This window comes from Apiospora marii (assembly GCF_038362585.1).
Source record: "Apiospora marii strain CBS 49790 chromosome Unknown utg000001l_segment0_segment0, whole genome shotgun sequence".
Taxonomy (NCBI): Eukaryota; Fungi; Ascomycota; class Sordariomycetes; order Amphisphaeriales; family Apiosporaceae; genus Apiospora; species Apiospora marii.
In genome coordinates, this window is record NW_027117372.1 from 1,970,196 (window position 1) to 1,995,536 (window position 25,341).

Sequence of the window (25,341 nt, forward strand, 5' to 3'; positions counted from 1 at the left end):
TACCGATGTTGACCTCCCGAGTTTGAGAGAGATGTAAACTCCATGAACGCCCTGCCACATAAAAATCAAAGGGGTTGGTTGAGGTATGCGTTTCCCCGAGAAGGTGCAGTAGTAGAGATAGCAGCCGCCGAATCCGAGGCTGTAAGGTATTTCTTTTTATGTGCAAATCTATTACACGATACTGCCTTGGACTTAAGCTGTCTTATTCATCTGCATCCTCCGCATCCTCGATGGTCACAGCTTTGGCCTTTCCTTTGTCAACACTTTCTGACGACGACGAGTCTTGCTGCTGCTGCTGCTGCTGCTGCTGCTGTTGTTCGTTGTCAGAGTGGCCGCCATCCGTAGAAGCTGGCCTTGAGCTTTGTTCGGTATTGCTTCCGGGAAACAGACTCGACGAAGAGGGTGTATTATTCTGAAATAGTTGCGCAGCGCCACCCCAATTCGGTGCTACAGGTTGCGGGGCGGCTACCACAGGCGGTTCTGACTGCACGCGGTTTTGCTCTGTGGATGGAGCAGAGCTGGTCTCCTGCTGGGTTTGCGACATCGAAGGTGCGGCCGACGTGGGTCGCGATATATCGCCAGCGGTCGACGCAGTTGCGGCCGCGCCCAAGTTAGCTCCCTGTTGTGACAGCTCTACTGTCTCTGTCTGGGGCATTGTGGGCTGAGCCATTGGGGCTTGCTGTTGGGGATCGAGACGTTGTAGTGGCATCAGCGTCCACCCTTGAGGAATAACCACGCCTTCTGGCAGATCGGGACTGCCAGCAGGAATTGTGGTAGACCATGAGCCAGCGGCGTGCCTAGTGACCGAAGGCGTGCCTATCCGGGGAGGATATTGATATTGCGCCATTTGCGGCATGATGGGGAACCCGGTTAGGGGCTGATGAGCCGGCATCTGCGCAGGGAAGGGAACCTGCAGATTTGGAACTCCGTGAGTGGGATCGTGATGTGTGGGCACGTGCATGCTCGGTGCCTGATGCTGCAGTTGTCGTAGCCGATTGAGCTCCGCCCTCATAGCATACAGCGTCTGTAGCTCCGCTTGCGTCGCCTGTAAAGACTGCATTTCCTGCTGCAATCGTTGTGCGATGTCGTGTAGTTGTGCCGCCATATCGTTAGTCCTGTCTGTGTTGGCCGTAGCTTCGTGTTGATGTTGCGGTTGCGGTGCAGCAGGTGCTGCCATGGGTACTGGGATGGCCGCGCCTGCAGGAGGCATGTGTGGACCTGGCGCATTAACACCATCCAGCGGCATGCCGAACCGCTGTGCGATCTCCTGGAGGTTCTGAGGGTTGCCCTGGGCAAATCCCAATCTCAGTGGACCGAGCTGGAACATACGCATACCACCCGGTCGCCCTTGTCCACCTTGATTGCCATTCGCGCCGCCGTTGTTGGCACCAGGTTGGCCAGGAGCCGGCTGCTGGCCGGCTGCATTGGGTGCAGCAGCATGGCCGTTGGGCGCTCCGCCATCCATGACAACGGAGCGTCTGCACGTAGGACAGACTTGCTGTCTCTCTAGCCAGCTCTTCAGACAACCAAAATGTAAGATGTGCCCACAAGGGAGCTTCTTTGGGCGTGACCGTTCAACCGCTCCAGGGACGCTCGGGTCCCAGGGTCTCATGTCCTCTCTGCAGATGATGCACGTGTTTTCGCGTCCCAGCTCTTCCTCGGTGGCATCGGGGTACTTGTTCATGTCCTGCAAGGCCTTGCGGTAACGTATGAGGGCACTCAATCTCTTGAGGAAAGATCTCGTCGTCATGAACAAGTCCCTCATTATATGGATGGGCAAACCGTAGAACATCATGAGAACGGCAAAGAACGCTGCGTAAACGCCAAGCTTGACAAAGTCTGTATCCTGATATCAGCAACACCATTCCCATGCCCCCTTGACCTGGTGAATTCGCTTACCTGCGACCAGTTCGAGGCTGAGGACCCACTGCCCCTTGGTCTCCCATCCAGGGACCTCGATGTCCATTTCATCAATGTCTTCCTCGTCTGGCAGATCCTGTTGGTTCGCTGCCTCGGCCTCGGCGGCGTCGCCCGACTCACGGAGCCTGAGGATCTCCATCCGCTGATCCCGAACCTGCTTGCGTCTTTCTTCCAAGCGCTGTTGGGTCTGCTTCTTGGTGATGCTCGATTCCACCAGTGAAAGAATGTATCGGAGCGCGGTACGGAAGGAGTCGGTCGTCAGGATGGCGAATTCGAACAGGAACATGACCATCATGTTCGGGCGGGCTTGTTGAATGACGGTATTAACGGCATACGTGAACAGCCAGGTGTCGTAGATGATGCTAAATACGAGGGATATGCTAAGCCGTGTGTGGAACAGCCGAGGGTTGGCAGGTGGTTGTTGCTCGAGGACCTCGACCCGTCCTTCGCCGATCCATTGCCATACCTTGCCAGTCACCAATGCGGTGAACATGACGAGGAACCATGCGCCGACCTCTTCTCGGAAGATTGTCATGGCCAAGCAAGTCTCGGTGACGGCGAACCATGCCTTCTCGTAAAGCTGCTCGACTTCGGTGGGTCGCAGTTGGCCGTAGCATAGTCGCTGTAGGCTGTAGACGAAGGTGCCGTACATCAGGAGGATGACATTGATGAGGATCTGTCGTGGGCAGCTGGGTCAGCATCGCATCAATCACATGGCAGACAGCTGCTTGAGGGCGCAGATCGCGCAGATCGCCACCGCGTCCCGGGCGGACTCACCATCAGGCTCAGGTTATTTTGCGACAGGTAGACCATGGCCGAATAGAAATTGGCCCTCTGCTGGAAGGCATATGCGGTCACGCCGACGGCGAGCGCCGTCGAAGCCTGCGACACGGAAAGTCAGCGGGAGAGGACCATGGGCAAGAGCTACAAGCTCAAGTTGGTGGTGTTGGCTAGCTTACCCCAGCATACCACAGGATCCTCATGGTTGCCAAAGCTTCTTGTCGTGGAAAAAATAAGGGCTGTCGAAGTCCTACTAGTGCGGAAAGAGATGCAGGCAGGAGTTAGGTGCCCATCTTCTGCTATGGAGAAATGGGGTTGTCTGGGTTGAGAGCAAACGATTGATTATCGTTTGATGCAGCTCCCAAGGTTTCGCTCTGAGGCCACGTTTGGTTCCGGCAGCGCGGGATGTGAATGACGCAGGCACCGGCAAGCCACCTCAAAGAAGTGGACACGTGACCTGGCCCGAAACGCCGTGACGGGCCTGCCTCGGAGCGGATTATGCTACCAATCATTTCCCGATGACTCCGGCTCTGATCACCATGCGTCATTTATTACTGTATCATACCGGCAGTGCCATTCCAGTCTCATTTCACTTAACGAGTAAAGAGTAAACGTGGTTGGCGAGTGTGTCGCCCCTGCATGAAACACTAATATCGCTACAATACCGCCAACATGCCTCCCAAGATCGGACCATCTATCATCACATCCAAGGTTCTCGCAAGCCTACGGAACTACCCAAACCTGCCTCCTCACTGTTGGTATCTGGTAGCTGCAACTACTCTGGCAGTTTTGAACCAACCACATGGTATTCGAGATGTCTACAAGTACGAAGTCGACCAAAGTGGCGACGATCAGAGGCTGTTTATCCTGCGGCGCATGAGGGAGGCGCTGATCAAAGCCTCCGCTGTTGGCGGCGTGCCCAAGGTGAATTGAATCGATCCCTTGAATAACAAACAAACCCAATCATCTTATACTGAAACGATAATAGACTATCAACGCTTTGCTGTCGCTGAAAGAGGTCACCCCTCCTGAGCTACTCGAGGAGCCTGGAGAATCCTCGCCTACAGAGCGGCAACGCGACATCTTCGAAACACCTCCGGCAAAAATTCTAGGACGTGGGCAGACCTTTTTCGATAAACTCTATGGAAGGATCTCAAGACGGATCATGGGCCAGCTGGACAGATCCGGTACCCAGGATCTCGGTCTCGCGGCGCGCCTGGTGTACGGGTACCTTCTGAGCAACCTGAAGGTGCTGTCAGCCACCGAGACGTCTTTCGTCCTGATAGCAGGACTGGTTCCGCAGGATGTAAGTCCCATTCCGACATGCTACTCCATAGCCTCAGACTGGCAGCCTGCTGCGTGAGGCCCAGCTGGTTGCCTGTCTGGGCTTTGCAAAATTTGTAAGGGACACATGAAGAACGGCTGACACAGCGACTTGCCGATGCGAAAAGGTAAATCCCCAGCTCAAGGGGCATCTTCGCGGGGCTCTCAACAACGGCGCCACCGTCGAAGAGGTAAGGGCTATCCGGGCTGTCACAGTGATGATCTGCGAAGCATATGGAATGAAAAGGCTACCTGAAGATGCAGTTGGAGGGTGGGGATGGCGAGAGGAGGTCGCCAACGTGTAAATCCCGCCGTCAGTAGATTCCAAGTCTTCTGGCACACACCAGCAAGCATATTGCGCGCCCGGCGCTTGCATGATACCCTGGGCCCCAGGAACGTGTGCAGCACTCAGCCCTTCGCCAATACCGCGGCGCGTCTGGTTCGACCCCAGCCTACCTGTCATCAAAGTGTGTCAGCCGATGTATTGGTCCAGGCAGCCTGGCGGGGGATTCACATTGCCGTGCCCGCGCGCGGAGCGGGAAGCCCGTTTCCAGCTCATCCTTCCAGAATATTGCTGTCTATGCACGCTGTCGTGTTTCTCATTCTGTCTTGGGTCCCGCCTCCCCTCCCCCCCTTTGCCCGTGGCGGTTGCCCAGGGGGGGCCTGGCGCACGCGTCAACTGCTGATACCATGACTCTCCATGAGGCTCAAAGATCTGACACAGTCGGGATGGGCGGACCACGCGCAATGGTACCCCGGGCTTACGGTGGGTTATTGCTTCTTCTGAGCTTATTGCAGCCATCACGAAACCGACAGTCTGGGTGGGCGGGCGAGAAGGATTGCGGCCATGTAGGCTTTTCGTGGTTCTAGAACGCCATCAGAACAGACCCCACTCCGCTTAGCAACCTCTGATTCAGGGTTCGTCTGCCCGTCCCCTGCGGTGAGGTGGGCGCGCGCGCGCGCTCGCATGGTCGACGATTCGCCGGAGCTGTGTGCAGAAGAAGAAGCATGTGCGCGCGCGCGGGGAAGGGAAAGCAAGTACAGTACCCTGAAGCGCCTGCAAGCCAAGGGACACACAGGCAGCGGGCTGGACCTCCAGATCCAGCGTGTCAGGTACATGTCGAGGGAGGAGTCGGGGCTTCGCGGAGGTAACCGAAGCCATCCACTACTTGGACTGCTCTGGACCCTTGATTTCCCCAGAAGCCGACGACTAACTACATGCAAATATGATGCCGCTAACAATATTGATTCATTTCCTACCGCGTGAAGTTATTTACTATTGTCGTTTTTTTCCCTTCCGGGGCAGTACTGGGCAATCAGGTATGTAACATGAAAACCGCCTCGAGGATGGGAAAAAACTTGTTTTTCAAGCAAATGTTACAAGTGACGGAGGCAATCATTGCCCAAATCCGGGTGCATCGGCGACCATGTCAGTTTGACAACCTCGCCGACCTAGATGCAGTGTAACCTGGGCAGTCCAAAAAACCAGGGTACATACATGCCCGACCGAGCGTACCGTCCGCCCATTGCGTGACCCGCGCGCGAGAGAGAGAGAGACTTCCATCGCATCCCGGCCAGATTAGGCAAGGGAGACGGTGAGATCGAAGGGAGGCAACTCGCGACGGAACATGCCTAGCGCCATCTGGAGAGAGCTCTTTCGATAGGTAACAAACCTTGCATGTATGCATCCTGCTTGCTTGCGCCTACTTACCTAACCTATCGTATCCCACCCCTTGTCTCATCACATCTGCCGTCCAGACCAACGAGGAAAAAGGAATCCATTGAATCATAATGTGATTGGTACTTGTATGTAGGTGTCTGGCTGCCAAGTGATCAACTAGGTGTGCGCATCATACAGGTAGGTGTGTGTAAGTCAGGACGTATGTACCAATCATCGCCATCGTTGATAAACCGAATCCTTTACGAGCTTCTGAGTCCTGGGTGTTTGTTTGCATATGGCCCCCAGGGATGTGGAAGCCTACGGATGACACAGCAGCAGGCTGCCAAAAAGCCCACATGGCTAAGGAAGTCCTGCTCACTGTCTTATCTTCCCCCTCTTCTTCTTCTTTTTTTTTTTTCTTTCCTTTTCTGCTTCATTTCGCATTCCGGTGCTAACTGTGCTTACGAGAGAAACGTGTGATAGGGACCATCGATGGGCTTAGCGCTCACTACCAGGGCAGGTTCCGTCCCACTGGGAGGGCGGGTACGAGCCGTGGGTGGCGCGTGGGCGAAACCACTCCGTCGGGTTCCCCAGCAGCTTTCCAATCGCACCCATGCCCTCCCTAGACGTAAAGTAGCATCACAACCTCTAATAGCGCCTATGGCCAGAAAGAATTGACGGCCCTAGGGTTCTCATTAACCACATGTAATTGCTAGTCTGTGCTCCCAGGGCTTAGCTAGGCGCCGGTATTGCACGTCCTCTTATGACAGTAGCTAGGTCGGCCGAAGTAGTGCTACTTTGGGTATGGTACGTGGATGAAGGTGTGAGCTCTCTCAGGTGGCAGTTGGATTTGAAAACCCCGTCCCCCATGTCCGGACATTTTCGGCCTTTGTGGGATCTTGCATCCAAATCTGCAAGCTCCTTCAAGGGCGGTGGTACCTTGTAAGATGACCTGGCCATCATTGTCAAGGGGGGTGAAATTGAAAGATCAACAACACCAGATTCAAATGGAATATGCCAGAGAAGCCAAATAGCGCTCGCACATACCACATGCCCAGCGCTGCGGTACCGGGCGACATCGTCATCATTTCGTGTTAGTGGGAATGCAGCCCATCTCGTACCGCGCGCCCCTGTTGCGTCACCGAAGAGGGTAACTTTACACACCATTGGCGATTTCTCGGCATTGACCAAATCAATTTCTTGGGTACCGTATGTGAGTACAGTGTGTATGTAGCATGTATGTAAACACCCGATCGATCTGTCATCCGAGACGATGTAATCATGATGTTGCTACAGAGTGCCTGTGCTCCAAGACTGTCTGTCCATGGCTTGACCCAGTCCGCTGGGTCGGGTCCAACCCCCCCTGGACACACAGACGCAACCCAAAGTTCTAGAGCATCGTAATATGTATGTTTTGGGTTATTAGTCATGGCATGTATGTATGTATGGCTATGGCAAACATGGCCATGAACCTATTCCTCTGCGTTTTGGGATATCCCTGGAAGCCGAAACCGCTATACACAGGCGAGACTCCGAGGTTTATGAGGCGATCCCTGGGTTGCAATATAAAAAGTGGACAAACTACAGGAAAGCTAGCACCGGAGATTTCTGGCGGTGAAAGATCTGCCGGAAATCACGAGTACAGAGCTTTCGGCGGTATCTGGAGCATTCGTTCGGTCAGCTACTTGCCGAAAGCGAGCTAATGAGGTGTTGCCCTCCCCGTCTCCATGTGCTAGAGCCAGAATCGAGACCCGAGGGGAAGCGAACACCGGAGGAGGAGGAGGGCGACGACGACGACGATGAAGGGGAGGAGGCAGCAAAACGATAGACCCTCTCGTCCATCCCAAAATAGTGTGTACAGCAAAACAAGCAAGCACCCGTCTAGTACCTACGTGCATATGCCGCACTCAAAACAATGCTGCAGGCTTCCATGCGATAGTGTCGACTCCCCCCAGACCAAGAAGAAAAGTTGTGTGACATGGCACGGGTACCGTAACCATGGATGGAGGATAGGTGCCCATGCTCTCACCCGTGCGACGCGACAGGTGTGTGTATGTGTGTGATGGAATGTCTCTTCCATCCTTCCCCAAGGACACCGCCAAGACGGATCAATAGTGCATCTGAAAGTCTAATGGGATGATGCAGTTGCGAACCCGAGCATCTGGTACGGCATGCTTGTTTTTGATCCTGGGCCACCAACCATCCTGGGTATCCCGACCCAGCCCGGGGGAGAGTTCAGTCTTGACGCAGAACTGAGAGTCATACGGCCAAACGGGCGGTACCGATCTCACGGGATTCGTGTAGGTACAAGTCAAGTCATCAGGTACAATGCAATATATTGCCCCCAGACCTCAGGCACCTAGAACCACCACAATTGCTTCTGCACTTCCAAGGCCCCAGGTTGATCAATATCAAGCGTGCACTGACTAATGGTATACGCGCCTTCCACAACATATTTCCGGCTTCCTGCGGATATAGATGAATCCAAAGTGACTGCAACCTGGCCGGCAGGCAAAGAGAGAGATAGCGTCCGCCGGTTCTTGAAGTTCATAGAGCATACCGTATTGGGCATGGAAAAGCGAAACATGCAGAAATTGGCTCAGTCAGTCGCACTACCCAGTTCGGGTGTGCACTTCGCGGCAGCGGGGGTAACGAATGCTAATTACATCAATATCGAATTTAGTGAGGTGGGCTCGCCTTCATCGGTAATCTTGGGGACCAATTGCTCCTGGTATTGGTAATATGCGATACTGTCTCTATCCAAATCTTGACAGCGTCCCGCGGATCTTTTTCCTCGTGGGCACGCTTGCGCTCACCAAATAGGAACAGGTCTGCTTGCTCCTTGGGGAAGGTAAAGAGTACTGTACTGTTGAGGTGTCGACGATCCACTTGGGAAGAGGGGGGTAAAGATCCATATCCATGTCGGGATTGGATCAATCAGACCCCAGTCGTTTGTCGTCCCAAGCTTTTTTGCGGTCACCCACGTCCCGGGCCCAGGGAATTGGACCAGAGCCAGGGTCAAGGGGGTAAGAGGCTTGGCGTGAATGCGTTCGGTCCCGACAGGAAAAGAGAGAGGGAGAAAAAAATGGTGACCACCCCTGTCGGTCCCACGAACGGTCTAGACTTAGACCGGCTCTAACTCCTGCTCGCTCTCTGCCCTGCTCGACAGTTGGGACCAACGTTAATCCGCTCTCGTCCAATCCGCCAACGTTTGTCAGATTCGTCCAAATGGCTCCCGGTGGAAAAAGAGATTAGGTTCAGCCATGGGGCGTGCTGTCCAGATGACAATTATGTGCGTGCAGAAGTGCGTGGTAGACGCGCAGCAGGCGTGCAGGGCCTACAGTATCGACAGAGCCTCACGTTGGGTCCTCCTGATTCCGTGTCGCACAGTCGCCAACACGCCAAAACATCACCAGGAGGAGATTGACACTGGCCAAGTTTGCTGTCATCGTAGACAGACCCGACCCAGAACCACGACCTCCAACGCCTTCTGTTTTAGCATCCCGGATGCCTGTTTGTGCTATCGGTAAACAACCGGCAGACTAGGTAGGTACCAGCATAAGTTCGCTCGGCCTCTCTTTGTGAGGGGTCCCAAACTTATGATCAGCCTACTAGCCTACTGGGCGTTAGGCGGCATGGTGAGGAGCTTGGAGCAGACGCGCCCTTTTGACGTGTTGTGAGCAAGTATGACCAGCATAAGGGCCTATGACCAACGTCTCAGGGCACTCTGGCTCCTGTTAGCCAAAAAAGTACTGGGGTGGAGTCCTGAAGGAAAACGATGGGTGATATTCCGTGCTAGGACGAAAAGCGATTGGTCCGGGGCAACTGGGCACGGAATGCAGGCGTTCCGGAAGGCTTACGGGGTTCTTCTTCCACTAGTCTCTGTTCGGCTCTAACCACCAACCACTCACCATTGGTAATTGTTGCTGCCCGAATCTGGCCTCCTCTCTCTCCTCCCCCGCTGCCGGCGCTTGCTTCCGACACCTGTCTTCAACACGCATAGGTAGTCAGGAGCTGGCCACGGCAGTTGGCGAAGAGCGGCGTCGCAGTGTCAAGCTGGTGGGCTCGGCTTTCTTCTACTGCCATAGTAGGTACTACAGAGTAGGTAGTGAACGGCGTTCGGCGTTGAGATTCGACGGCGGCCAACGAGGGAAGTGTGCAACTCAACGTGTACCTACCCTCGTCGCGACAGAACATGCAACGCGTTGCTAGTGCTGACGAGAGCGGTCCAAATATAGCAGAGTCGTATTGCTTTGGTCATCAGACTCCTCTTGCTAAACGCTAAACCATCTTATGCAGCATTACATATGAGATTGATTGCTTGCAGTGTACTCCAAGTTGCGACCACCCCACCCCCCTTATGCAATTGGAGATGTATGACCGCCAGCACTGATTGGCTGTGTTGGCGAGGTCATGATATTAGGAAGGAATAAGAAATATAGCAGCGGCAAAGGGGTCGAGCTTCCGAGACCAGTCAGGGCTCCAGTGTATTGGACGAATCGAGAAGAGATATGGACTGTTAGATCGCCAAGTTTTGAAAGGTATATTGCATGAGTGAGGATAACCCTAAATCCTGTCGTCTGCCTAGTCTGGCCATGAAGCAGGGCGATCTTAAGAGGCGCGATATGGATTAGGCTCAGTGGCCGGCGCCGGATCCTTCGAGTAGGTAGCGCATCCGTATGTCTGATGTCAAGTTTTTCGAGCAATTCCGGACCTGTTGCTTCCAAGATTGAAGCCTGCACATGTTGTTCCTGCAACGCATCTTGTGCAGACCGACAATACCCATCCTTGGACTGTCAAGTTGTGCTCGCACAGTATGGGTCCTTTCTCGACCACGCAAAACAGTCTTGGAGACGAGCACATGCGTAGAGAGATCTTCAGTTGATTCCATGCTTGCCGAGGCTGGCCACTCCAGAGCTTAGGTATGTTCTGCGTATGTACGAGAACGTACATACATACATGGAGAGAGATGAATCTGCCTTGCCCACTCGGCCGAAACCCAGTCAAAGGGGATATCCACCACGCCGTGGGTTTGGTGGGTGAGTACACATGTACATGCAGGCTGGGTGACCAGTCGCATCTTGCCAACCTACGGGGTTGACAGGGTGGTTTCTTGGCTGCAGCGGAAACAGGAAGTGGGAGGATCCATGGCTGCTTCTGCTACTCCAGAAGAGTGTTAAAGCCTGCAGACTCTCGTCTATTCTATCCGGTTTGGGGATAACTGCAGTTGGCCCCTGTCTAAGATCATCTGAGCACCATGCCAGATATGATTCTAATTTCGCTAGCGGATTTGTGTCTCATCCTCTTTTTTTTTCTCCTCCTCTCTCGCTACCTGCCGAGCCCGAGAACGAGGGGTTTTCCGCAGTGCCCGCAGTGCGGTGCAGTACAGTACAGTACAGCACGGTGATGCATGTGAATCGTAGATCTGGCGATAGAGGCATACGTGTATGTGCTCCTCTTAGCAGTGGGCACAACCTCATCACTCAATGTTGTCGGTTAAGCGAGGCGGGGCGGGGCGGAACGCTTCCTCGCTGCTCGCCCTGCTGTTGAGGTCATTGAGGTCATACACGATAGTTGCTCAATGGGGAGTGCCGACCTCGCTTCCATTAGCTTGGGATCGGTTTCTTGTTGGGATAGCAAGGAAGCCGTCGACGCGCGCGCTCGGCAGAGGAAATCGCGATTCGGTTGTTGTTGCTGTTTGTTGTCATCGCTACGTCCAGTTTAAGACGGCCGTTATCACACATTAGCGCACCGCCTAGGCATCAAACTACTGTACAGGACAGTCGAAGAGCAGTGCGCTGCCTACCGGTCTAGTGGCTGCTTGGCTCGCGGTTAAGGTAGCAAACTTTAGACCTCTCTAGCCCTTTAGCCCTTTCCACACGGCTGTTGTTAGTGTCCTGGTAATGGATAGCAGGTTCAACGCTTTTTTTATGGGCGAATGGATGAAACAGGTTCATTCAAAAGGGGAAAAGAAATAATACGAAGTTCCGTAGCATGCTGTTTATTATTTCCAATATGCTTCTTCTCCATGCTTACATACATGAGTCGGACTGTCCGTCTTGGCAAAGGGTCGAGCCAATGGGAAAAGAAATCTCAGTGAAACTAACGCCTGAATGGGAAGACATCGGGGGGAAGAGCCAGAAAGCCGGGGTCGGGAAGGGGGAGTTTGGGTTACATACCCGTGCCATCACTCCTAAATCCCTACACGCGCGGGACGAGGACTTAGCGTTCCGTCGGATTGGGATCATTCTCACGCGAAAGCAAGGGAAAGAAAAGAAAGGAGGTCTTGAGACCTGGCTGGCGACTCGTGTTTCATTCACATTATTCACTTGGACAGTGAGGTTGTTGTTGATTCGTTTCTTTTCCTCCTGCCTGGAATAGAGTACCTGACGCGGTAGACTAGGTCCCGCTCACCAGCATATCCGGGGAACAAGTGCAATGATTGCTGCCACATGCAACAGCGCCTATCCTGCACATGCAGACAAACAGCACTACGCGAGAGCGACGCCTACTATATCAAAATAACACAATCCTTGCTATTGGCAACTAGGACAAATTTGAAACTATTCTCAATTATAGGGGTACCTCAGGCGCAACTGGACTCGATAGAAACCCCTATAGATACATGTTAGAGTAGCGGGGTACTTGCTGCAATCCGTACCTTGGGGGATGGGAGTACAAGTGCCTGATCAGCCCTACAGGTACCATTCGCTGCCAAGAGCGCGCATAGCAGAACAAGTCATTCATTATGCGTGCATGCGTGATAGAGAGCCATTTACAATATTCTCAGGCAAAACAACCATACGCATGGCGCCCGGCTCCTCAGATCAAAGACTCGAGAGGGCACATATTTTCTATTTTTGATCATGGTCGGGTTCGTTCAGTGGAGTGGGTTATTGGATGAGGATGACAGCCCAATCGCCCTCGGTCCCCGTAAGTCAGCAAATACTTGGCGTTGCAAGGAACTCATCCTGGGGCAGTATCAATTGCCCATGATATATACAGTCTTACCCCTGTTTGTTTGTTAATTCATTAGGGCCCTGCACAGATCCTATAAGCATAATTATGCGACCGAAGTACTTTGAAACTCTCCTCGTGTGCCCTTAATTTATACGTCTCGAGTCGGACGTCGATGTATTGTCTACGGAGGTCCCCTTCAAAAGTAAAGTCCCCCCCCCTGGTCACTGCCAAGACTCTCACAGCTGGTGACCAGCTGGGCTTTACCGTTCGATATAAAACGGGGTAATCGTGAGACGGAACAAGGATTATCTGTCCAATCACACCTATTCAAAAGGAAGCCAGCGGTTAAAGACGCCGTCGTCGCCGTAGTAACCTGACCCCGGTCGCTCGATACGTTTTGCCAGCTGTGACGATCACCTTGGCGAGACAGGGGGGGGGACTTTACTTTTGAAGGGGACCTCCGTATATGTTCGAGAATCATCTTAAGTCCGAAACGTGCCCGTGAATTAACAAACTTACAAGGGGTAAAACTGTATGTGTGTGTGTGTGTGGGCGTGTGCCTGCGCTTGTTTCTCCAGGATCAGATTGCATGAATCATCCCATCCCAACCCTGTCGGTAAGCAGCAAAACCACATGGAATCTCGTCCCCCTCCCCTCTTCTTTCAAGGCTTGAGTGAGGGTGGTAATCCGCATCCAGTATGAGAACTAGGGTCCTGGTCTATACAGCCCATCTCACGGGGCGACGAATGAGCTGCCATGCCTAGCAAACCTGCTGCAGCGCCAGGTCTCAGATAGCCGTAGGACAGTCAACCCCCTTTTGAATGCATCGGAGGCAGGAGACGTGGCCAATCGCCCTGCCTAATGCGGCCAAACATGAGAGATTGAAGGATGGACAACTGACGCAACGGCCACTAATGAGGCCAGGAAAGACCTCGCTGGCTCTGGGGAGGGCGAGGAGGGAGTTGCGGCAGGCGCTCTTGACGCGGTAGCGCGGTCCTTACTCTGATACTGCGATAGGAGAGGGCTACATATGGTCGTCGCTCCTACTACACGCCTTTTCAAACATGATCGAGCCGAATTTGGCGGTGGCTATGCCTTGAACCAGAATGCTGTGCCAAATCAGATGTCGCATTGGTTCACCACCACAAGGATCGAGGTCTGGCCACCAGCCTCATTGACGTGGTAGGGCTGATTTTACCCTGAACCGCGCCTCCGTTATGCATGGTCTCCTTACTGACACTTGCTCCTGAACCCTGCCCTTACTTGGTTCGTGGTGTGGAAGAAGCCGACACGCTATTACTATCGATTGGGCACCCGAGGAGGTGTCCCCCTGCGGAGAGTGAGATTGCGGAGGTTAGCTAGTAGGTAACTCGGTGCCTTCAACAGGTCTATGCATTCTGCAACGGGAGGCTAAGTACGGATAGACAAGCTCCCATTTTGTCGGAATCCCAGTGACCAGAACCAACCAATCCTATGGAGAGACAGGTCTCATGCCCGGGTTTGGCCCAATCCTTTTCTTTGGCTTACTGTTAGGGTAGCGAGCCAGATGCATGAGACCTCGAGTCTGTGGCCTGCCCACAACACACTATGAGACCACTGATACCTATTTTTAAACCCTTGAGACTCTGGGGGATAGGCAGTCCTCCTCGAGAGATTCATTGGGCCTGTCGGTGAGCCATCAGGATCCTGTCGCTGGAGGGATTGCAATGATGATCGTCCACGAACCCAAAGCCATTGCCGTCAAATGACGTTGCCCCCCCTGAGGGCAGGATGGATCGAGATCACACATTAATCATGGCCATGGCCATTGACCATTTGTTACTAGCGTGTCTTGACCAGCCATAGACTGACACGGACGACGGACGGCAAGTCACCTATCTCGCGTCGGAAAATACAACTTGTCCGGCGGAGAATATGTAGCGGCGACACGTTTCTCGCACGATTCCGCAATCGGTAATCAGGTCGCCAAATAAATGATCACCGAAGGAAACGAACTGCCTCCATTCCTGATGCTACAGCTTGGCAACTTAACACTGGTTTCCCAGGCTGACAGTATGGGTTTGTGGGGGGCGGTGGGTTCCAAACTTTCCCACCGGGTCTCTTCGAGATTGTAGAACTCACGAACTGTAGGCATGTAATGAGGAGAGCGGGCTTCTGGAGAGAGGGAACTTGGGCCAGTGTGAGGCTGGTGACGCAAGAATTGAAGTTGCACCGCCCCCTGGACCGTGATCTATCTTTGGATTTAAGCTATTCCCAGTGGGAAGGTAGCGCATCTGATTTCTCGTAAAGCATCCAATCAAAACCCGGAGATCTTCTTAGACCGTCTTCCAAGACGCCAAGCTAGGCCCGTCCAGGCTTGGTACGATAGCAGGTAAGATCAAGGGCCCCAGCACTGGCTACAGTGTTGTAGCAGGGCAAGAAGTGGGCACTTACGGCACAGCATTCGTGCACTGCGGACAGAGGAAAAAGAGTATGCGACGGTCTCACCGATTATCGGGGCCGAGATTGAACTTTCGCGGCACAGAAAATTAGACTGATAGACGAGGCCGATATCATTTCACTATTGAAGATTGCCCATTCAGTGCGTATGTACGTGTATCCTGGCATGCAAGCTCATCCAAGCTACATGGTCAATAGTGGGTTCAATAGAGTCCATTAAATTCGTCGAGTCTGACTTGAGGCTCCGTCCGTCGCTACTCAACCTTGCATAGGAGAGAGTCTCCCAACTAGTAGTATACGACGTAGTAGAACCAAACCTTATGCTGTATACCATCACCATCTCAACTCCCAACTGCTCCCTTCCATCCGAATATAGCACGATAAGAGTAAGGTGTGCAGTAGGTTACGGGCGGCGCCACCCCGTTCCGCCTGGCTCGTTGCGCTAGACCCGGGCTACCAGATGTTTATTTCGGTCATATTTCAAGAATGATTCATACCCAGTACGGATCAATGGACAGAGCCCCAAACGATAAGGGGTGAAAAAAAAAAAAGGTCGATTTCCTGGCTGCGTGTGATGTTCGTTTGGTCGTAGCACGGATCAATTGAGGAGAGGCGCACGTTCGTCCAAAAGTACCAGCACGCAGCAAAAGCCAATCTTATTCGATCCCCAGCGGGCGTGCCCACACTGCTACAGTGGGAAAGCGGTACGTACTGTGACAGCGAAACATTGGCGGTACGGGCCCTGGCAATATCGGAAACGACCCAGTTGCCAGTTGACATGAAGATCATCCGAGCTTAAGTTTGTCGCAACCCTTGCTGATTGGTGCCGTTCTTATGTCATCAACACCTTCCCCCACCAGTACCGGTTCATGGGGAACAGGATGTCGGAGTATCGTCCCTATCAATGTCGAGCAGAAACACTGTTTGGGGCTTACCAATCTGGAGGTACCTGCTGTGGAAGAAGATGTCGAGTATGACCCCAAGGTCCAAGTGCCCCGGCGATGAGGAAGCACCGTTGCGGCTACTACCTTCTTTGTACATTGGGTGAGACAGCAGCAGATAGTCACCCCTCGGCCTCTTGAAGGCTACTGGACCGGGTACGGCCCATGCCAACCCTTCATTACAGAAATGTTTTGTGTGATATTAAAGTGGTCCCGACTCTTGTTCCTCAATGCCCACGGCTGGCCGGCGTTCCTTACGATGTACATGAGAAGAGAGGACTGGCCGATATGCTTTGCATGTTGGCTGTCCAAACCAGCATGCGATGGCAGTCTGACAGCTTCCAAGCGGACAAGAGCGGCGTCTTCGTCCAATATTCCATGTACAGAAGGCAGCTGGACAACCTGGAAAGTCGACTGAATCGGGCAAAGCGCATCTGCACAAAAAATTAAGATGCTTATGCGGCATGCGAGCTTGGGTGTGCTATTGTAACTCGTCACACGTAATTGCGTGGTCGCCTCGTTAAGATTGAGTATTCAGGACGCAGAGCCAATCACGACTCTCAAGCCGCTTTTCAGGCAAAAAACAGGGTTTGCATAGCTTCGTGGGAGGAACTCAGTAGCATCACACGTTTGGAGCACCCCAAAATGGGCGGTGCTGACGATAGCGAGAGGGCAGCACATAATAGGCAAATTGCCTACTGCAGTTCTCCACCACCATTCGCAGTCGACTTTCCATTGGTTCTATACACAAGAGACTACTAGAAAGTGGCAGTGTAGTAGTGTGCTGCACAAAAGCAAAAAAGCAAAGCAATTCAGGGCATTGGAGGCGACACTTGTGCCTGCTGCGGACGATGCCGGTGAATAAAAATAATCCTGCTGCTAAGAAACGGGTGGTGTGTTCGCCGATCCTTCGTCATCTGACTGGACAGGATATCTCAATTGAAGATGCCGTGTAACAAGGCTCATGGTCCGAGGTGGGCATTAGCATTGGCACACCTAGTGACCACAGGCCCTCGAGGTCTCTACAATACCATTCCATCCACATTCCGGTATGCCTTCACCCAGGCTTTCGGTATTGCAAATTGGGGCACTTGGCGGACAATAATGTCTCTGCTCTTTGACAGTCTCGAGTCTTGGCTGTTTGCCTTTCTGTCCCGGCCTCTCCCTCTTTCCGCTGCCCTCTTTTTTTTTTTCTTCGCGATGCTGCGGCAAACATGCCCTTGATGTTCGAGACCAGCCGTTGGGCGTTTCCTCGTCTTGTATTACCAGATTGAGCCAAACCCCATGCCGCGTGGTCTAGCTCGACGATGGCGCTGGGTTAGCCCCGAGAGGTTATAGTCATGACCTTTCCCCGACGAGACAAGCAGAGAATGGACTGGTCCAGAAGGCCGTTATGATTTCCTCTTCGGCCCCAAGACACGACTCCATCTTCCCATCTGCCTGCCACACGCCTCCAAACCTTCTGTTGCTAGTGTGTGCCCCATGGCTTCGTCCACGGCCTGCCGTAAACTGTGTGGTGGGAGGAAAAGGGGGAGGACGGTTATAGTGTAAGTACATTAGAGTATGTGGCCGGTACGCCAGCACAACGAACCACTGCACCGGTCTTTCGACACTACTGCTAGTCTCATCCTCCCGTGTCCTACAAGGCATGGGCGGCGCCACATCGCGCAACTGAGGTCGAAACCCAAATTGAGAGGGCGATTCTGAAAGGAAGAAGAAACGAAAAAGCAACCATACGAGCAGCCCGCCGGGTACTGTAGCCCTGGTTGCATGAGGGGACCAGATTTGAAACGATTATCAGATACAGTAGGTCAGGCAGGCAGCCAAATGAGAAAAGAGAAAAGTGCTGCAGAGCAGGCAATATTGTTCGGTATGGATGGTCCAGTTGCCTGCCTGCCTGAGCTTCCTCGTTGAAGAGAGAGAGAAAGCGGAGGAGAGAACCCATGCAACCTCGTCCATGCTATCATCCATGCCTGGTCAAGGGCAGATTGTACTTGGACCTGGCCGCGAGACAGGTACCGGTACGCAGCATGTCTCCGTCAGGTCGGAAACTTTTGGCGACCAACCAATTCGCCCAAGCGGGGACGCCTGCTGCCCACGCTTAACCGCTTCAAGACAACGCTACCCTGGCTCCCTTAGTGGAAGCAATTGCACCCCCGGCCAGAGACAGGCTTCACAGGCCTCCATCTGGCCTCCTCCCGCCCATCCTGCCCCATAGCGAGCCAAAGATGGAGTGACCACTCGCGCCAGGGTACTTTTGTCGCGCCTCAGTCGGTCATCCGGTACGTACCCTTTTGACTCTGCACTCTCTGCTTTCTCCAACATCATCAGCACCCGATACAACTGAAGACCCTCTCCACCCAGTTGGACCCTGCAAGCATGGATGGGATGGCCGTGGGCTCAGTCGCGCACTAGTCCAAAGGTACGTACCCAAGATCAAGTCTGACATGAATCCATCCATTGCATCAACCATTGAATGTACTTGGCTCCTCGTGTACTCAGGTACATGCTGCAGTGCGCACCACCTTGCCCAGGTCAATATAGCAAATGGCGGGCCTGTCATGCACCCCTTCACGGCTTTGCGCGATGCCAGGCCACCCAGAGCCACCCACTCGACCTTTTCCTCTTCGTTCGCCAGGGCATCCAAGTCAAGTTACCAAGCCCAGCCCAGGCCCACAACACCTGGGGACGGACAGAGAGAGTATGTACCAACTGGAGACTCGCCAGGAAAATAAAGAGACAACTGCAACTATGTATCTAGGCGGCCGATCATTCTGTGCGACACCCGGGCCCCTTGTAAGGCAGGCTCTCGCTCTTTTCCTCTCTCTCCAGTGTGTCTCCCCTAGTCTAGTCTCTACACTGGTCCAGTACTGCCCCCCTCTGGCCGTCCCTATAGATACATGCACTGTGGATTTACCACGTTTTTGCACATCCGGTACACGGCATTGGGATATATCAATCCTTAGGCCCGCCCCCAAACCACGTCCTCTAGTCTTCCGTCTCTAAGTCACTCCATCAGGTCTATATCGGTTGTCCCTCATTATTGTATATATATATATATATACATATATACACACGCGCGCCTAGGACCTTGCTTCTTCTGTTTCTTGCCATCATAGGTCAAAAGAAGCAACCCCCCTCACCCTCGCTGTTCGCTCGTTTCCAGACCCTGAAGCATAATATTGCGCCGCATCGTATAAGTCGACTAAGGCTGAAAAAGCAACCAATTCTCAAGCACTCGAAATTACCCTCTGGCAAGATAGGATCATCCGACCTGGCTTCTGGAACCTTTCCAAACTGCGCCGCGATCTGACATAAATACTACCGACTGCCGCCTGCGCTTCACCTGGGACGCAACACCAAGACATTGGACACTCGACCAGCACTACCCATCACCAGCTACAGACAACATCATACCAGTCTTGGCATGAGATAACCTACCAGTGACCTCTCACTCTCACCACCTTCTCATTTCTGGTGGCAGATTTTATATACAAGAGAACGCGTCCTATCTCGTCGGGACGAGTCCCGGCCACACATTCACATGATGGCTTCCATGGCTCAACCCTACCACATGTTCCCCTCGCGACCAAACGGCGACGCAGACTCCATGTTATACCCGGAAACGCAAATGCAGGCTGGCTACACCTCGCCGCCAACGGAGATGCAGTACAGCCCAGAGGCCTTCAACTTCCCACACAGCGCCGGTTTCGAGGCCGCCGCCATGTACGCCGAAGCCCCCCATTTCTCTTACCATGGCCGGGCCTCACCAGAAGGCGGCGATTTAAGAGTCCCTTCTTCAAGTCTGTCTACTGCATCTGCGCCATCGGCACCCTCATCCACAGTGGGCTCGCCGCTCTCCAATCCCGGTCAACTGGCCTTCATCCCAGAGTACCACCAGAATGCCCTTGGCGTCAATCCCAGTATAGTCGGCCAACCTGACTACTACACCAGTACCGAATACTCTTTCACCGCACCCGTGATAGATGACTTCAGCATGGCATATGAGACCAAGCCTGGTTTTGTTGGTGAGTTAGCAAGCATACCTAGAGATTCTGTTTCTCGTACAGCGGCGCACCACGGCTTGATTTCTGTTATTCCTACCCCTCCACAATCAAGCCTAGCACTTGATACCAACGTCCTGCACGATACGCCGAATGTTTCGGCTGTGATGTCAGGCATGACAACTTCGGTTGTCCAATCCTCCCCTCTCAGTGCTGGGAGCCACCTTGGTAGTCCTGGGTTTAGGGGAGGAAACAGTCCCGTGGCGCGACGCGACACCAGCGCGTCTTTCCTTCTTCAAAATAGTGGTCATCTTGTTGCGCCTCTGTGTACTTCCTGTTGGTTTCCTCTCTGTCAAGTCCTGCATTAGAAAAGCGAAGACTAACTTGATTGTTCTTCTGATAGACCCTTCTTTGATTCATCCCGAAATCCGGGGCCCGATGGGCCCGCCCATGCCTAGCTATAATGGCAGCAACAACTTCTCTACCCCTCAGCAAAATCACTACCCTCACTCGCCCGCTCTTTCTGGGCCGGCTTCACCTGTTCCTGGTCTAAGGAACGGTAGCACATCGCCTTACGGCCCCAGCTACCAATACAGCCCATTCACAGTACCACAACAAGGGGCCCGTAGGCCATCGCTCTCTTCATACCAATCCCACGGCTCGCAAGAGCTCACGTACAGCGGAGACGAGTCCAAGGAGAAGCAACGCTGCCCGCACCCGGACTGCGGCAAGACCTTCAAGGACCTCAAGGCGCACATGCTGACACATCAGAACGAGCGCCCTGAGAAGTGTCCGATCCAGACTTGCGAGTACCACATCAAGGGCTTCGCAAGGAAGTACGACAAGAACAGGCATACCCTGACGCACTACAAGGGTACCATGGTCTGCGGCTTCTGCCCCGGCTCCGGTTCGGCGGCGGAGAAGTCGTTTAACCGCGCGGACGTGTTTAAGCGACATCTTACTGCCGTTCACGGGGTCGAGCAAACCCCGCCCAACAGCCGCAAGAAGACTGCCGCCACAGCCAACACTGGCAAAAAGCTCACTGGCTATGCGCCTGACGCCACGGGCAAATGTTCGACATGTTCATCTACCTTCTCGAACGCGCAGGACTTCTACGAGCACTTGGATGACTGCGTGTTGCGCATCGTGCAGCAGGAAGATCCCGCCGAGGCCATCAACGCGCGGCGGTTGGCCGAGGTGCAGAATGATAAGGAGGTCCACGATACGCTGGACAAGAATAACCTGCCCCTCACCACCGAGGCGAATGTCGCGGATGAGGACGACGAAGACGAGGAGATGCCCGAGGAGGACGAGTACGACGAGGAGTACAAGCTCTCGCGGAAGCAGACGATGGCGGGCCAGAAGCGGAAAGGCAACCCTGCCAATGGCGTCCAGAAGTCGCGGGGCATGACACACTCGCGAGGTGGTGTCAGCCTCACGACCAAGACCAAGAGCCGCAAGAACCGACGCGACTACCCGTCTTCCTGGGGCTTCGACAAGGGTCAGATGACGATGAAGAAGCGCGTCATGACCGTCTTTGACGGCCCCCGCCGCCTCGCCAAGGACGACATGATGCTGTCCACGGAGCACGAAGTTCGCGTCCGGCTGTCTGATGGTCAGTCGTACGTTACCGACCTCGACGTGCAGACCATGAAGCGAGCCCAGGCCTTCCACGACGCCACTGAGGCGGAGAAGGGCATGTGGATCTCGGACGACCCTACTGAGGATGATATGCGCAAGATGTTGGAGTTCACTGGCCACTGATGCAAGAGGCTTTAACATCTTTCAATTGCATACTCCTTTTGGAAGTCCTTCTTGTACCATCATCAGATCATTCTTGGGCATTTTCATTTTCTATCGTGCCGGTCCAGTACATACGCACATGCATCTCCTCCCAAGTCTAAACCACTTGATCGTCATATACAGACACTCCTTACCCTCTTATACCACCACACACCATGATTGGGCGGCTTGCGGAAGACAAAATACAGGAGACATACTTGGAGCATGAAGGGGGTGGGCTCCCCCCACACATTGGGTCTAATGAACTCTCATATCACTCTTATATTGGGAGAAGATCTGGTTAGGAGGAGGATGGATATCACAATAGACAAGCGGCCTTTCGAGGCCGCGGACATGGTATGTCAGAGCGAGACGGTGCATTGCTCGCCTTACACCCCTCGCCGGCATGCCTGGACTTTTCATGACGGGACGCATTTCAACGATGATACATTTTTCTGGTTACTGTTTGGGCGCAAGAACAACAGGCAGACAGGGAAGTGAGAGAACGGTTCTGGGTAAGCTGCTTGCAACAGCTTGTTATTTGCTAATGCCTATTTGGGGCAAGGGAGTTTTTTCAAGGTGGCCAGCAAGATGGGCTTGTTGGTCGTAGTCGCCTCTCAAAGATGAAAGCGCGTGTGTTGATACCCTGTTTGATAGCTATTTTTTATACCGGCCATGTCAAATTATAAGATTTTATTACATTCTTCTACGATCAGTTCCTTGCTTGAACCAAACCCAACTGCCGTGATGATATACATACTGGTTCAGCACCCAAGAACTCCTTCAGCTGAGAGAGGTTCAAGCTGAGTTTCTGCTTTGGAGCATGAGCACCGGGGACGTAACCAATCACTTCTCCCCGCCTTTGCTCATTGCTGCCACCCTCCGTCGCTTGTTGGCCGTGGGGGTGAGAGACATTTTTTTGCAATTGACGATGCGGATTGGAGGGGTGCCGGAATTGGCGGACTCGAGGCCGCCCAACCACAGCCCTACAGCAGCAACGCTGTACTCGGTACAAGCGTGGACAAGTATTGTTGCATTGGGTATGCACTGCGCACGCGATGCGGTTTGCTGCCGGACAAGCCGATCCTGGTCGATGCGAGAAAAGCCACCCCGCCTTTTGTATTTTTGCTCTGTAAGGGGGCAGGGGGTAGAGGAGCACGTAGCGGTAAAAGGGGTAGTATTGCGGATTGCCTGCAGCAAGACGAGGCACAGCTCCGCCATAAACTCTGCATAGTTACAGAAAGCAATTTGCCTACATACATACATACCTTACTAAGGCGTGCATTGCAGGTTGAGCGGTGAATTGCGCAATACGAGAAAAGCAAGCAAGAAAAGAAGGAAAACGAAACGAAACAAAAAGGAAGCGGGCTAGAAGCGCTCATGGAAGATTCCACTCACCGGCGGTCAATCAGTCACTTACCTGAAGGAGAAGAAGCAATGGCGTGCATGAGGACAGCGAGGGACATTGTCCAAACAGCAAGAAGAAAAGAGAGAAGGGGGCTCCATGATACCCGGCCATGCGGGGTGAAGTCATCCGGCGATCCCCGTCTTTCTCGATTTTGGTTTTTTGACAGCGCATGAGGCAGTGCAGCAGCAGATGGTTTCGCAAGCGCGGACCGACCCGTCTTTGTTTGCTCTGATGGAATACGTTCCTTTTTGTTCTTTTGTTCTTCTCGGAAACATTAGGCCTTCCCCTCCCTCTCCCCTTGTCTTCGCCTTGCCCAGCTCCGCCCGGGTCCGGGGAGTTGTCTCGGACGAGATCAACTGTGACGAGATCTTGCCGGGCCACACCTTGATCGGCGCGCCCCGGATACGGAGTTGACGATGTAACGATGGTGTTGAGATCAATGGCCGTGCGGTAAAATTTGGGTTGCCTTGGAGGGATGCATCGGCGCCGGCGTTGGGTCGGATCTTCTTCCAATGGGTAGTGCACCCCACTAACTTTTTCAGACCAGTGCCTTATCCTCCCCCACCATAGCAAACAACCCCTCCTTCGACGACGAGAGAAACAGGTAAATTTTGCCCAAACTTGGTTGCCAAAGGGAAGGGGAGAGGGAGATTCTTTTTCGTACTTTTCTCGTCGTCGTCGTCGTCGTTGCCGGTCGTAGTTCATTCAGTCTCCTTCCAACGCAATCATATTTTTTTTTGTTCTTGTTCTGCAGATCGCCGCCATGATTTTGACGGCCCGCATCAGCATCGTCGGCCCCGCGGACGAGCCCGAGGACTACCTGGCCGACAGCCTGGGCGCCATCTTCCCCGACGACGTAACCAACTCGCACGGCAGCCCCGACCAGTCCCTGCTGTACACGTCCCCGTACCTGCCGAAGCCGCTCGAGGTCCAGGTCGCCGACCCCGTCGAGACCAAGGACCGCCTGCTGTTCTCCCACTACCTCTGGAACGCCTCGCTGCTGCTCGCCGAGCTCGTCGAGGCCGGCTCGCTCGAGGGCGCCGTCGTGGAGCCCGAGGTCGGCGTCTTCCAGGACATGCTCGCGAAGGAGGGCGGTGGCGGGGAGGAAGATGGCGCTGCCGGCCAGAGTCAGAGCCAGAAGAGCCGGGTCTCCGTGCAAGACTTCGACGTCCGGGGCAAGTCCACACTCGAGGTCGGCGCCGGGACGGGTCTCCCCTCCATGCTCGCCGCGCTGCTGGGCGCCTCCGAGGTCACGGCCGTCGACTACCCCACCCCGCTAGTCATCGACACCCTGCGCAAGAACGTCAAGTTCAACACTCGGCCCGAGTTCTCGCCGTCGGGCAGCGTGACGCCGCACGTTCAGGTGGACGGCCACGCCTGGGGCGAGCTCGACACTCCCTTTGCGCTGGAGAACAAGCACAAGTTCGACCGCCTGTTCGTCTGCGACTGCCTCTGGATGCCCTACCAGCACGCCAACCTGCAGCGCTCCATCGCCTGGTTCATGAAGGAGGGCCCCGAGAGCCGGGCGTGGGTCGTGGCCGGGTTCCACTCCGGTCGGGACAAGATGTCCGGCTTCTTCGAGCAGGAGGCCCTGCGGTCAGTCGGCCTGGAGGTCGAGCACATCTGGGAGCGGGACTGCGAGGGCATCGAGCGCCCCTGGTCTCCGGATCGCGGGGCTGAGGACCCGGGGGTGCGGAAGCGGTGGTTGACCGTCGGCATACTTCGACGGATCCATTAAGACGCTCGAGACCTTAAGGAGATGGAGAGAGGGGGGAAGAGTCAGACTTAAATACATCTGACGACCGAACCTCCCTAGTACCGCAGAACTTGGCCACGGCAAGAGTTTCTAAACCTTTTTCCTTGCTTAGAAGGGCCTGATGACGACAGCAGAACGATCGGCGTCGCATGCTGGCCGAGCTGAACTCTTGCCTGGTTTCAGGCCGGATATTAGCTCGGACTTATGGCTTATGGCGTTTCTTGGCAAAGCAAGCAAGGCCAGCCGGTCAAAGAGAAGAAGGAACAGTGACATGTCTTCAATACGGCCTGTGCAAAACGATGGCCCAACCAGCTGGCCCAACCTTGTTGTGGCCACGCAAGATTTCTCAGCTCCCCTGGAGCCGGCGC

At 54.0% G+C, this 25,341-nt stretch overlaps 5 protein-coding genes across 5 annotated transcripts; 3 read left to right on the forward strand and 2 right to left on the reverse strand.

Moving 5' to 3' along the window:
- Positions 1-202: 202 nt before the first annotated feature.
- PG985_000642 (uncharacterized protein) lies at positions 203-2,903 on the reverse strand (the record flags this gene model as incomplete). The annotated part of the gene is made up of 4 exons (XM_066820411.1): positions 203-1,839; positions 1,900-2,596; positions 2,698-2,802; positions 2,880-2,903. The coding sequence occupies 4 exons, from the start codon at positions 2,901-2,903 to the stop codon at positions 203-205; spliced, it is 2,463 nt and encodes an 820-aa protein (XP_066691290.1).
- Positions 2,904-3,372: 469 nt separating this feature from the next.
- PG985_000643 (uncharacterized protein) lies at positions 3,373-4,328 on the forward strand (the record flags this gene model as incomplete). Its single annotated transcript, XM_066820412.1, has 4 exons — positions 3,373-3,624; positions 3,689-4,006; positions 4,044-4,100; positions 4,152-4,328. The coding sequence occupies 4 exons, from the start codon at positions 3,373-3,375 to the stop codon at positions 4,326-4,328; spliced, it is 804 nt and encodes a 267-aa protein (XP_066691291.1).
- A 15,242-nt stretch (positions 4,329-19,570) lies between these two features.
- PG985_000644 (uncharacterized protein) lies at positions 19,571-21,791 on the forward strand (the record flags this gene model as incomplete). Its single annotated transcript, XM_066820413.1, has 2 exons — positions 19,571-20,051; positions 20,431-21,791. 2 exons carry the CDS (start codon positions 19,571-19,573, stop codon positions 21,789-21,791), a joined length of 1,842 nt encoding a protein of 613 aa, XP_066691292.1.
- Positions 21,792-22,655: 864 nt separating this feature from the next.
- PG985_000645 (uncharacterized protein) lies at positions 22,656-23,275 on the reverse strand (the record flags this gene model as incomplete). Its single annotated transcript, XM_066820414.1, has 2 exons — positions 22,656-22,939; positions 23,230-23,275. 2 exons carry the CDS (start codon positions 23,273-23,275, stop codon positions 22,656-22,658), a joined length of 330 nt encoding a protein of 109 aa, XP_066691293.1.
- A 705-nt stretch (positions 23,276-23,980) lies between these two features.
- PG985_000646 (uncharacterized protein) lies at positions 23,981-24,955 on the forward strand (the record flags this gene model as incomplete). The annotated part of the gene is made up of 1 exon (XM_066820415.1): positions 23,981-24,955. One exon carries the CDS (start codon positions 23,981-23,983, stop codon positions 24,953-24,955), a length of 975 nt encoding a protein of 324 aa, XP_066691294.1.
- Positions 24,956-25,341: the final 386 nt, after the last annotated feature.